General features: G+C 48.2%; 1 protein-coding gene across 7 annotated transcripts in view; it reads right to left on the bottom strand.

The window, feature by feature from the left end:
- Positions 1–1,582: 1,582 nt before the first annotated feature.
- TJAP1 (tight junction associated protein 1) overlaps positions 1,583–12,610 on the bottom strand; it is a 52,689-nt gene continuing 41,661 nt past the window's right edge. For all 7 annotated transcript variants that reach the window (XM_077281912.1, XM_077281911.1, XM_077281905.1 and 4 more), the window contains 2 exons: positions 4,747–4,830; positions 1,583–3,688 (listed from right to left, as the gene is read on the bottom strand). In XM_077281912.1, coding sequence (XP_077138027.1) covers positions 2,525–3,688; positions 4,747–4,830 — 1,248 coding nt within the window. In that variant the 3' untranslated portion in view covers positions 1,583–2,524. The remainder of the gene's footprint in view (positions 3,689–4,746; positions 4,831–12,610) is intronic.

Genomic DNA, 12,610 nt, shown 5'->3' with positions numbered 1-12,610 from the left:
CTCATAGCTGCAAATCACAGTATGGGAGCAATGCAGATTCAGACTCTACACAGCAACACAGCCGATGGCAAATGTAAACCGCTATGCGGGATGGGTGACACTCCTGCCCCCCTCCACACAGCAGGTGCAATCACTCAGCGTCACCTTCCTGACCCCCCCCCCCCCTGCACAGAGGCTGCAATTCTCAGCTCCTCCTCACCCCCCTCCAAAATCAGATTGTCAGTTTCCCACCCCCAGTGCACTCACTGAGCGTCTCCTTCCCGCCCCCTCCATGCAATCACTGAGTCTCCTTCCAGCCCCCTCCATGCAATCACTGAGCGTCTCCTTCCCGCCCCCTCCATGCCATCACTGAGCGTCTCCTTCCAGCCCCCTCCATGCCATCAGAGCGTCTCCTTCCAGCCCCCTCCATGCCATCACTGATCGTCTCCTTCCAGCCCCCTCCATGCAATCACTGAGCGTGTCCTTCCAACCCCCTCCATGCCATCAGAGCGTCTCCTTCCAGCCCCCTCCATGCCATCACTGAGCATCTCCTTCCAGCCCCCTCCATGCCATCAGAGCGTCTCCTTCCAGCCCCCTCCATGCAATCACTGAGCGTCTCCTTCCCGCCCCCTCCATGCCATCACTGATCGTCTCCTTCCAGCCCCCTCCATGCCATCACTGATCGTCTCCTTCCAGCCCCCTCCATGCCATCACTGATCGTCTCCTTGCAGCCCCCTCCATACCATCACTGATCGTCTCCTTCCAGCCCCCTCCATGCCATCACTGAGAGTCTCCTTCCAGCCCCCTCCATGCAATCACTGAGCGTCTCCTTCCAGCCCCCTCCATGCAATCACTGAGCGTCTCCTTCCAGCCCCCTCCATGCCATCACTGATCGTCTCCTTCCAGCCCCCTCCATGCCATCACTGATCGTCTCCTTCCAGCCCCCTCCATGCCATCACTGATCGTCTCCTTCCAGCCCCCTCCATGCAATCACTGAGCGTCTCCTTCCAGCCCCCTCCATGCCATCACTGATCGTCTCCTTCCAGCCCCCTCCATGCCATCACTGAGAGTCTCCTTCCAGCCCCCTCCATGCAATCACTGAGCGTCTCCTTCCAGCCCCCTCCATGCAATCACTGAGCGTCTCCTTCCAGCCCCCTCCATGCCATCACTGATCGTCTCCTTCCAGCCCCCTCCATGCCATCACTGATCGTCTCCTTCCAGCCCCCTCCATGCCATCACTGATCGTCTCCTTCCAGCCCCCTCCATGCCATCACTGATCGTCTCCTTCCAGCCCCCTCCATGCCATCACTGATCGTCTCCTTCCAGCCCCCTCCATGCCATCACTGAGCGTCTCCTTCTAGCCCCCTCCATGCAATCACTGAGCGTCTCCTTCCAGCCCCCTCCATGCAATCACTGAGCGTCTCCTTCCAGCCCCCTCCATGCCATCACTGATCGTCTCCTTCCAGCCCCCTCCATGCCATCACTGAGCGTCACCTTCTGCTCGCCCCCCCGCGCACAGGCCACAAACTGAGCCACTTTCCTGCCCCCTCTGCCCAGCGGTCTCACTAACCGCATGCCACATTTTCTTACAATAAGGCACAACTCATTTAAAATAGTTTATTTCTCATTGGAAAATAGATGTCAGCTTTGAAAAATTTCAGAAAATATATCTACACGGGGTTAACAGTCAGATCCAGAGGACGGAAGGCGCCAGACACGCAGGGACAACACGGCCGCCAGATACAAAAATATATATACATATATATGTGCATCTATATACAGACGTGATGGACACGAGTCTGACAGGAGCACTAGGACAGGACACAGGCGCCACGCAGACAGGAGAACACACAAAACACCAGCGGGCCGTGGAGGGGTCCGCTCGCCACAATCCGCCATCTCACTGAGCAAAAAAAGCTGCAAATAGTCAACACGAGAAGGGGCGGACGTGGAAAGCTCAGATGCGTGACCGGGTGTGCGTCAGCCTACATCAAACACCAGGGCTGTAGAAATACGGCAGATCCGAGTTACCCAGCAGCCATGACAGTGTGGGACAAGGGGAGGTCACTGCAGCAACAGATCGCCCACCAAATAAATCAGTGGGCATCAAGCCGCCGTCAGGAGACCAAAAGACTCAATATTTCACCGGCTAAACAAAAACCCCACATGTAACGATTAGGTGAGCTCTCCCCTCCGACCACTTTTACCCTTCATTACATTTCTCCACCTGACTCGGGGACTATGTTCAGCATGGTGGGACATGAGGCCGTAGTCACTTGGAAGGAGGGGGAACGCATTGGACTGTCACTACGAATGGCAGCACCTGATGGGACATCGCATAGAATCGGGGTGGAGGAGGCATTCAGTCTATATGGGGGCTTTACTCGTCCCCCTCCAGCTGACTCCAGAGTCTACGAGCGGTTGCGTCCATCTCCTGTAGTGCATTGTGCGTGGGAGACCCTTGGGCCTGGGAATCTGCATATACTGTCGGTAATGGCCGCCGTCCGGACATTCTACATATAATATATAGTGCCGTGCTCTCGGGCTAGTTCAGCAAGTTGCCCTGCTCCTGGGCCCGGGTCAGACTGTCCTTCCGGTGCAGGTGGTGCACACCCATTCGTTTAGGGCTTCGGTGAGGACGGCCGCTTGGAGGTTTTTCCTTTAATATGTCACTGTCCTCCTGCTCTTCACAAGCCTGGAGGATTTGATCTTCCAGTTCCTGGTACTCGTCGAGGTCTTCGGACGGCTGTAGGGGCTCCATATCCTCCTCCTCCTCCAAATCTCCAGAGAGAAGGTCTTGGGCCTCCTCCTTGGAAAATTCCTTGCCATACTCATTGGGGAGTTGTCCCCTCTTTGTGCCGGAGATCTCCTTTTCTGAGCCTTTCTCCCGGCTGCTCATCCAGCTGTTCCCGGACATTTCCTGTTCAGAGAACGCTTGTGCCACATGGCTCAGCTCCTGCATGGAGCGGCTGAACCTCTGCTGCAACTCTAGTGCGGTGTCCCGACTAAAGGACGTGCGGTGAGCCAGGGATCCCTCTGAACTTGGGGCAGCTTTATCTACAAACATCCTTTGCCAATTAGCCAGCATGTCCTCCTCTGAGCTGGCAGAGCTGGGGGCCGCACTACTTAACGGAGAGCGCACAGGATTGTCAGCACTTCGTGCCCGCTGGGGGTAGCCTTCTGACGATGCAGGGCTGTTTGGGACAGTGCGGTGTCTGTCGGGGCTGCCCTCCTCGCCTTGTACTAGGCTCAGTGAGATGGCCTGCCTTGTGGCATAAGTGCAGTTGGGCAGGGGGCTGTTTTTGGGGATTCGCACCTTCTCATCGGAGAACTCTATAACCTTACGTCCTGGGTACAGAGGATGGGGCGGTGGAGGTGTTGGGTAGGGACTGAGTTTTTCGAAGGCTGGAGGCTCTTCAGTAGCACTGTCCGAGCTGCTCTGCTTCTGCAGGACACCATTCTGCTGCTGTGTGGAGCCGCTCATGTCTACATGCACAAACACATCCTCTGCAGTGGGGCCACTGCCGCTGCTGGACATCGCAGAGTTAAGAATAAGTGATTCTGGCTTCTCCAGAACACGGGCAATGACGGAAGTGGGCACCACGTCTGAATGTGAAAGACCTGGAGGAGGAGTGTCCTGACCGGAGCCCGGAGAGGAGGCCGCGCTCTGGAGATGCTTACTAACCATGTCCTGCAGCTTGTAAGGCAACTGCGAGAAGAGAGCAGGCGGGTCAGTGAGGACATACAGGACTTGGCACCACAACCATCTACACGCGCAAACACCGGACCCGGCACCATAACCCCATCTACACGCGCACACTCTGGACCCGGCACCGCAACCCTCAGCTACACACACACCGGACATGGCACCGCAACCCCCATCTACATGCGCGCACACACCGGACGAGTCACCGCAACCCCCATCTACACATGCACACACATATTGGGCCCGGCTCCGCAACCCACATCTATACACGCACACACCGGACCCGTCACCACAACCCCCATCTACACACACCGGACATGGCACCGTAACCCCATCTACACGCGCACACACACCGGACACGTCAGCCCAACCCCCATCTGCACGTGCACACTCCGGACTCGGCACCGCAACGCCCATCTACACGCGCAAACACCAGACCCAGCACCGCAACCCCCATCTACACGCGCACACACTGGACTCGGCACCGCAACCCTCAGCTACACACACACACACACACACACACACACACACACACACACACACACACCGGACAAGGCACCGCAACCCCCATCTACACATGCACACACACAATGGACCTGTCACCGCAACCCCCATCTACACGCGCACACACCGGACCCGTCACCACAACCCCCATCTACACGCGCACACACCTAGCCCGTCACCACAACCCCCATCTACACACACCGGACATGGCACCGTAACCCCATCTACACGCGCACACACCGGACACGTCAGCTCAACCCCCATCTACACGCATGCGTGCATGCACACACCGGACCTGGCACCGTAACCCCCATCTGCACGTGCACACACACCGGACACAGCACTGCAACCCCCATCTACACACCGTCACACCAGACCAAGCACCGCAACCACCACCTGGACACTGTCAAACTGAAGCTGACGTCACAACCCTCCCATCTACATTCTGTCACATCGGACCCGACACCAAAACTCACATGAACATCCATACTGCTCACAGCTCCCAGTACTAGTGTCACCCCATTAGTCGAATCATCAATCGCAATGTCAATACTAACATCTGCAAACTTGTGGTTCCTGAAGTGAGACTTGTTGCATTTCAGCAACTGCACAGCGAGATTACAGTCCTGTCTGTATCGCTCCTGGAAAAGAAGAGACAGGCGTCATAACAGAACACTAAGGACGACCTCTGATTGTATATATAACGCAGTCACTGCCTACATAAAAAAAAATCTTATAGTGCATTATACCCCAGAGCTGCACTCATTATTCTGCTGGTGAAGTCACTGTGTACATACATTACATTACTGATCCTGAGTTACATCCTGTATTATACCCCAGAGCTGCACTCACTATTCTGCTGGTGCAGTTACTGTGTACATACATTACATTACTGATCCTGAGTTACATCCTGTATTATACCCCAGAGCTGCACTCACTATTCTGCTGGTGCAGTCACTGTGTACATACATTACATTACTGATCCTGAGTTACATCCTGTATTATACTACAGAGCTGCACTCACTATTCTGCTGGTGCAGTCACTGTGTACGTACATTACATTACTGATCCTGAGTTACATCCTGTATTATACTACAGAGCTGCACTCACTATTCTGCTGGTGCAGTCACTGTGTACATACATTACATTACTGATCCTGAGTTACATCCTGTATTATACCCCAGAGCTGCACTCACTATTCTGCTGGTGCAGTCACTGTGTACATACATTACATTACTGATCCTGAGTTATATCCTGTATTATACCCCAGAGCTGCACTCACTATTCTGCTGGTGCAGTCACTGTGTACATACATTACATTACTGATCCTGAGTTACACCCTGTATTATACTCCAGAGCTGCACTCACTATTCTGCTGGTGCAGTCACCGTGTACATACATTACATTACTGATCCTGAGTTACATCCTGTATTATACCCCAGAGCTGCACTCACTATTCTGCTGGTGCAGTCACTGTGTACATACATTACATTACTGATCCTGAGTTACATCCTGTATTATACTCCAGAGCTGCACTCACTATTCTGCTGGTGCAGTCACTGTGTACATACATTACATTACTGATCCTGAGTTACATCCTGTATTATACCCCAGAGCTGCACTCACTATTCTGCTGGTGCAGTCACTGTGTACATACATTACATTACTGATCCTGAGTTACATCCTGTATTATACTCCAGAGCTGCACTCACTATTCTGCTGGTGCAGTCACTGTGTACATACATTACATTACTGATCCTGAGTTACATCCTGTATTATACCCCAGAGCTGCACTCACTATTCTGCTGGTGCAGTCACTGTGTACATACATTACATTACTGATCCTGAGTTACATCCTGTATTATACTCCAGAGCTGCACTCACTATTCTGCTGGTGCAGTCACTGTGTACATACATTACATTACTGATCCTGAGTTATATCCTGTATTATACCCCAGAGCTGCACTCACTATTCTGCTGGTGCAGTCACTGTGTACATACATTACATTACTGATCCTGAGTTATATCCTGTATTATACCCCAGAGCTGCACTCACTATTCTGCTGGTGCAGTCACTGTGTACATACATTACATTACTGATCCTGAGTTACATCCTGTATTATACCCCAGAGCTGCACTCACTATTCTGCTGGTGCAGTCACTGTGTACATACATTACATTACTGATCCTGAGTTACATCCTGTATTATACTCCAGAGCTGCGCTCACTATTCTGCTGGTGCAGTCACTGTGTACATACATTACATTACTGATCCTGAGTTACCTCCTGTATTATACCCCAGAGCTGCACTCACTATTCTGCTGGTGCAGTCACTGTGTACATACATTACATTACTGATCCTGAGTTACCTCCTGTATTATACTCCAGAGCTGCACTCACTATTCTGCTGATGCAGTCACTGTGTACATACATTACATTACTGATCCTGAGTTACATCCTGTATTATACTCCAGAGCTGCACTCACTATTCTGCTGGTGCAGTCACTGTGTACATACATTACATTACTGATCCTGAGTTACATCCTGTATTATACCCCAGAGCTGCACTCACTATTCTGCTGGTGCAGTCACTGTGTACATACATTACATTACTGATCCTGAGTTACATCCTGTATTATACTCCAGAGCTGCACTCACTATTCTGCTGGTGCAGTCACTGTGTACATACATTACATTACTGATCCTGAGTTACATCCTGTATTATACTCCAGAGCTGCACTTATTATTCTGCTGGTGCAGTCACTGTGTATATACATTACATTACTGATCCTGAGCTACATCCTGTATTATACTCCAGAGCTGCACTCACTATTCTTCTGGTGCAGTCACTGTGTACATACATTACATTAATGATCCTGAGTTACCTCCTGTATTATACTCCAGAGCTGCACTCACTATTCTGCTGGTGCAGTCACTGTGTACATACATTACATTACTGATCCTGAGTTACGTCCTGTATTATACCCCAGAGCTGCACTCATTATTCTGCTGGTGAAGTCACTGTGTACATACATTACATTACTGATCCTGAGTTACATCCTGTATTATACCCCAGAGCTGCACTCACTATTCTGCTGGTGCAGTTACTGTGTACATACATTACATTACTGATCCTGAGTTACATCCTGTATTATACCCCAGAGCTGCACTCACTATTCTGCTGGTGCAGTCACTGTGTACATACATTACATTACTGATCCTGAGTTACATCCTGTATTATACTCCAGAGCTGCACTCACTATTCTGCTGGTGCAGTCACTGTGTACATACATTACATTACTGATCCTGAGTTACCTCCTGTATTATACCCCAGAGCTGCACTCACTATTCTGCTGGTGCAGTCACTGTATACATACATTACATTACTGATCCTGAGTTACGTCCTGTATTATACCCCAGAGCTGCACTCATTATTCTGCTGGTGAAGTCACTGTGTACATACATTACATTACTGATCCTGAGTTACATCCTGTATTATACCCCAGAGCTGCACTCACTATTCTGCTGGTGCAGTTACTGTGTACATACATTACATTACTGATCCTGAGTTACATCCTGTATTATACTCCAGAGCTGCACTCACTATTCTGCTGGTGCAGTCACTGTGTACATACATTACATTACTGATCCTGAGTTACATCCTGTATTATACCCCAGAGCTGTGCTCACTATTCTGCTGGTGCAGTCACTGTGTACATACATTACTGATCCTGAGTTACATCCTGTATTATACCCCAGAGCTGCGCTCACTATTCTGCTGGTGCAGTCACTGTGTACATACATTACATTACTGATCCTGAGTTACCTCCTGTATTATACCCCAGAGCTGCGCTCACTATTCTGCTGGTGCAGTCACTGTGTACATACATTACATTACTGATCCTGAGTTACCTCCTGTATTATACCCCAGAGCTGCGCTCACTATTCTGCTGGTGCAGTCACTGTGTACATACATTACATTACTGATCCTGAGTTACCTCCTGTATTATACCCCAGAGCTGCACTCACTATTCTGCTGGTGCAGTCACTGTGTACATACATTACATTACTGATCCTGAGTTACATCCTGTATTATACTCCAGAGCTGCACTCACTATTCTGCTGGTGCAGTCACTGTGTACATACATTACATTACTGATCCTGAGTTATATCCTGTATTATACCCCAGAGCTGCACTCACTATTCTGCTGGTGCAGTCACTGTGTACATACATTACATTACTGATCCTGAGTTATATCCTGTATTATACCCCAGAGCTGCACTCACTATTCTGCTGGTGCAGTCACTGTGTACATACATTACATTACTGATCCTGAGTTACATCCTGTATTATACCCCAGAGCTGCACTCACTATTCTGCTGGTGCAGTCACTGTGTACATACATTACATTACTGATCCTGAGTTACATCCTGTATTATACTCCAGAGCTGCGCTCACTATTCTGCTGGTGCAGTCACTGTGTACATACATTACATTACTGATCCTGAGTTACCTCCTGTATTATACCCCAGAGCTGCACTCACTATTCTGCTGGTGCAGTCACTGTGTACATACATTACATTACTGATCCTGAGTTACCTCCTGTATTATACTCCAGAGCTGCACTCACTATTCTGCTGATGCAGTCACTGTGTACATACATTACATTACTGATCCTGAGTTACATCCTGTATTATACTCCAGAGCTGCACTCACTATTCTGCTGGTGCAGTCACTGTGTACATACATTACATTACTGATCCTGAGTTACATCCTGTATTATACCCCAGAGCTGCACTCACTATTCTGCTGGTGCAGTCACTGTGTACATACATTACATTACTGATCCTGAGTTACATCCTGTATTATACTCCAGAGCTGCACTCACTATTCTGCTGGTGCAGTCACTGTGTACATACATTACATTACTGATCCTGAGTTACATCCTGTATTATACTCCAGAGCTGCACTTATTATTCTGCTGGTGCAGTCACTGTGTATATACATTACATTACTGATCCTGAGCTACATCCTGTATTATACTCCAGAGCTGCACTCACTATTCTTCTGGTGCAGTCACTGTGTACATACATTACATTAATGATCCTGAGTTACCTCCTGTATTATACTCCAGAGCTGCACTCACTATTCTGCTGGTGCAGTCACTGTGTACATACATTACATTACTGATCCTGAGTTACGTCCTGTATTATACCCCAGAGCTGCACTCATTATTCTGCTGGTGAAGTCACTGTGTACATACATTACATTACTGATCCTGAGTTACCTCCTGTATTATACCCCAGAGCTGCACTCACTTTTCTGCTGGTGCAGTCACTGTGTACATACATTACATTACTGATCCTGAGTTACATCCTGTATTATACCCCAGAGCTGCACTCACTATTCTGCTGGTGCAGTTACTGTGTACATACATTACATTACTGATCCTGAGTTACATCCTGTATTATACCCCAGAGCTGCACTCACTATTCTGCTGGTGCAGTCACTGTGTACATACATTACATTACTGATCCTGAGTTACATCCTGTATTATACTCCAGAGCTGCACTCACTATTCTGCTGGTGCAGTCACTGTGTACATACATTACATTACTGATCCTGAGTTACCTCCTGTATTATACCCCAGAGCTGCACTCACTATTCTGCTGGTGCAGTCACTGTATACATACATTACATTACTGATCCTGAGTTACGTCCTGTATTATACCCCAGAGCTGCACTCATTATTCTGCTGGTGAAGTCACTGTGTACATACATTACATTACTGATCCTGAGTTACATCCTGTATTATACCCCAGAGCTGCACTCACTATTCTGCTGGTGCAGTTACTGTGTACATACATTACATTACTGATCCTGAGTTACATCCTGTATTATACTCCAGAGCTGCACTCACTATTCTGCTGGTGCAGTCACTGTGTACATACATTACATTACTGATCCTGAGTTACATCCTGTATTATACTCCAGAGCTGCACTCACTATTCTGCTGGTGCAGTCACTGTGTACATACATTACATTACTGATCCTGAGTTACCTCCTGTATTATACCCCAGAGCTGTGCTCACTATTCTGCTGGTGCAGTCACTGTGTACATACATTACTGATCCTGAGTTACATCCTGTATTATACCCCAGAGCTGCGCTCACTATTCTGCTGGTGCAGTCACTGTGTACATACATTACATTACTGATCCTGAGTTACCTCCTGTATTATACCCCAGAGCTGCGCTCACTATTCTGCTGGTGCAGTCACTGTGTACATACATTACATTACTGATCCTGAGTTACCTCCTGTATTATACCCCAGAGCTGCGCTCACTATTCTGCTGGTGCAGTCACTGTGTACATACATTACATTACTGATCCTGAGTTACCTCCTGTATTATACCCCAGAGCTGCGCTCACTATTCTGCTGGTGCAGTGACTGTGTACATACATTACATTACTGATCCTGAGTTACATCCTGTATTATACTCCAGAGCTGCACTCACTATTCTGCTGGTGCAGTCATTGTGTACATACATTACATTACTGATCCTGAGTTACCTCCTGTATTATACCCCAGAGCTGCACTCACTATTCTGCTGGTGCAGTCACTGTGTACATACATTACATTACTGATCCTGAGTTACATCCTGTATTATACTCCAGAGCTGCACTCACTATTCTGCTGGTGCAGTCACTGTGTACATACATTACATTACTGATCCTGAGTTACCTCCTGTATTATACCCCAGAGCTGCGCTCACTATTCTGCTGGTGCAGTCACTGTGTACATACATTACATTACTGATCCTGAGTTACATCCTGTATTATACCCCAGAGCTGCGCTCACTATTCTGCTGGTGCAGTGACTGTGTACATACATTACATTACTGATCCTGAGTTACATCCTGTATTATACTCCAGAGCTGCGCTCACTATTCTGCTGGTGCAGTGACTGTGTACATACATTACATTACTGATCCTGAGTTACATCCTGTATTATACTCCAGAGCTGCGCTCACTATTCTGCTGGTGCAGTCACTGTGTACATACATTACATTACTGATCCTGAGTTACATCCTGTATTATACCCCAGAGCTGCGCTCACTATTCTGCTGGTGCAGTGACTGTGTACATACATTACATTACTGATCCTGAGTTACATCCTGTATTATACTCCAGAGCTGCGCTCACTATTCTGCTGGTGCAGTGACTGTGTACATACATTACATTACTGATCCTGAGTTACATCCTGTATTATACTCCAGAGCTGCACTCACTATTCTGCTGGTGCAGTCACTGTGTACATACATTACTGATCCTGAGTTACATCCTGTATTATACCCCAGAGCTGCACTCACTATTCTGCTGGTGCAGTCACTGTGTACGTACATTACTGATCCTGAGTTACATCCTGTATTATACCCCAGAGCTGCACTCACTATTCTGCTGGTGCAGTCACTGTGTACATACATTACATTACTGATCCTGAGTTACCTCCTGTATTATACCCCAGAGCTGCGCTCACTATTCTGCTGGTGCAGTGACACGGTCACATGACCAGCTAGAGTCGGTGCCCTCACCTCGCTTGGATGATAAAGTGATCCCCCTTCCTAGATGAGCTCATTTATTAGTGGTGTCCGTCAGGAGGCCGAGCTCTCATCTCCTCCGATATAGTTGTGTGACAAGAGCTGTGCAGTCATCAGCAATTGATAGGCATTTCTGTCTCCCCCGTGCCTTTGAAGAATGTATGCGGTACATAGTGCAGGCAGCTCTGGTGACGATGGCTGGATCTTACAGGAGCTTCTCACTATATTAGAATATCATCAAAAAGTGAATTTATTCCAGTTCTTCAATACAAAAAGTGAACCTCCTATATTCTATAGAGTCATTACACACAGAGTGATCTATTTCATGTGTTTATTTCTGTTAATGTTGGTGATTATGGCTTACAGCCAATGAAAACCCAAAAGTCATTATCTCAGTAAATTAGAATACTTTATAACACCAGTTTGAAAAATGATTGTAAAATCTGAAATGTTTCCTACTGAAATGTATGATCAGTAAATGCCCTCAGTACTTGGTCGGGCTCCTTTTGCATCAATAACTGCATCAATGCGGCGTGGCATGGAGGGATCAGCCTGTGGCACTGCTGAGGGGTTATGGAAGCCCAGGTTGCTTTGATAGCAGCCTTCAGCTCGTCTGCATTGTTGGGTCGGGTGTCTCATCTTCCTCTTGACAATACTCCATAGATTCTCTATGGGGTTAAGGTCAGGAGAGTTTGCTGCTAATCAAGCCCAGTGATACTGTTGTTTTTACACCAGGTATTGGTACTTTCTGCAGTGTGGACAGGGGCCAAGTCCTGCTGGAGAATGACATTTCCATCTCCATAAAGCTTGTGGGCAGAGG

This window comes from Ranitomeya variabilis, chromosome 2 (genome assembly GCF_051348905.1).
Source record: "Ranitomeya variabilis isolate aRanVar5 chromosome 2, aRanVar5.hap1, whole genome shotgun sequence".
In the NCBI taxonomy this organism is placed as follows: domain Eukaryota; kingdom Metazoa; phylum Chordata; class Amphibia; order Anura; family Dendrobatidae; genus Ranitomeya; species Ranitomeya variabilis.
The sequence above is the reverse complement of the archived record's forward strand: the minus strand, read 5'-3'. Positions and strand labels throughout refer to the sequence as shown.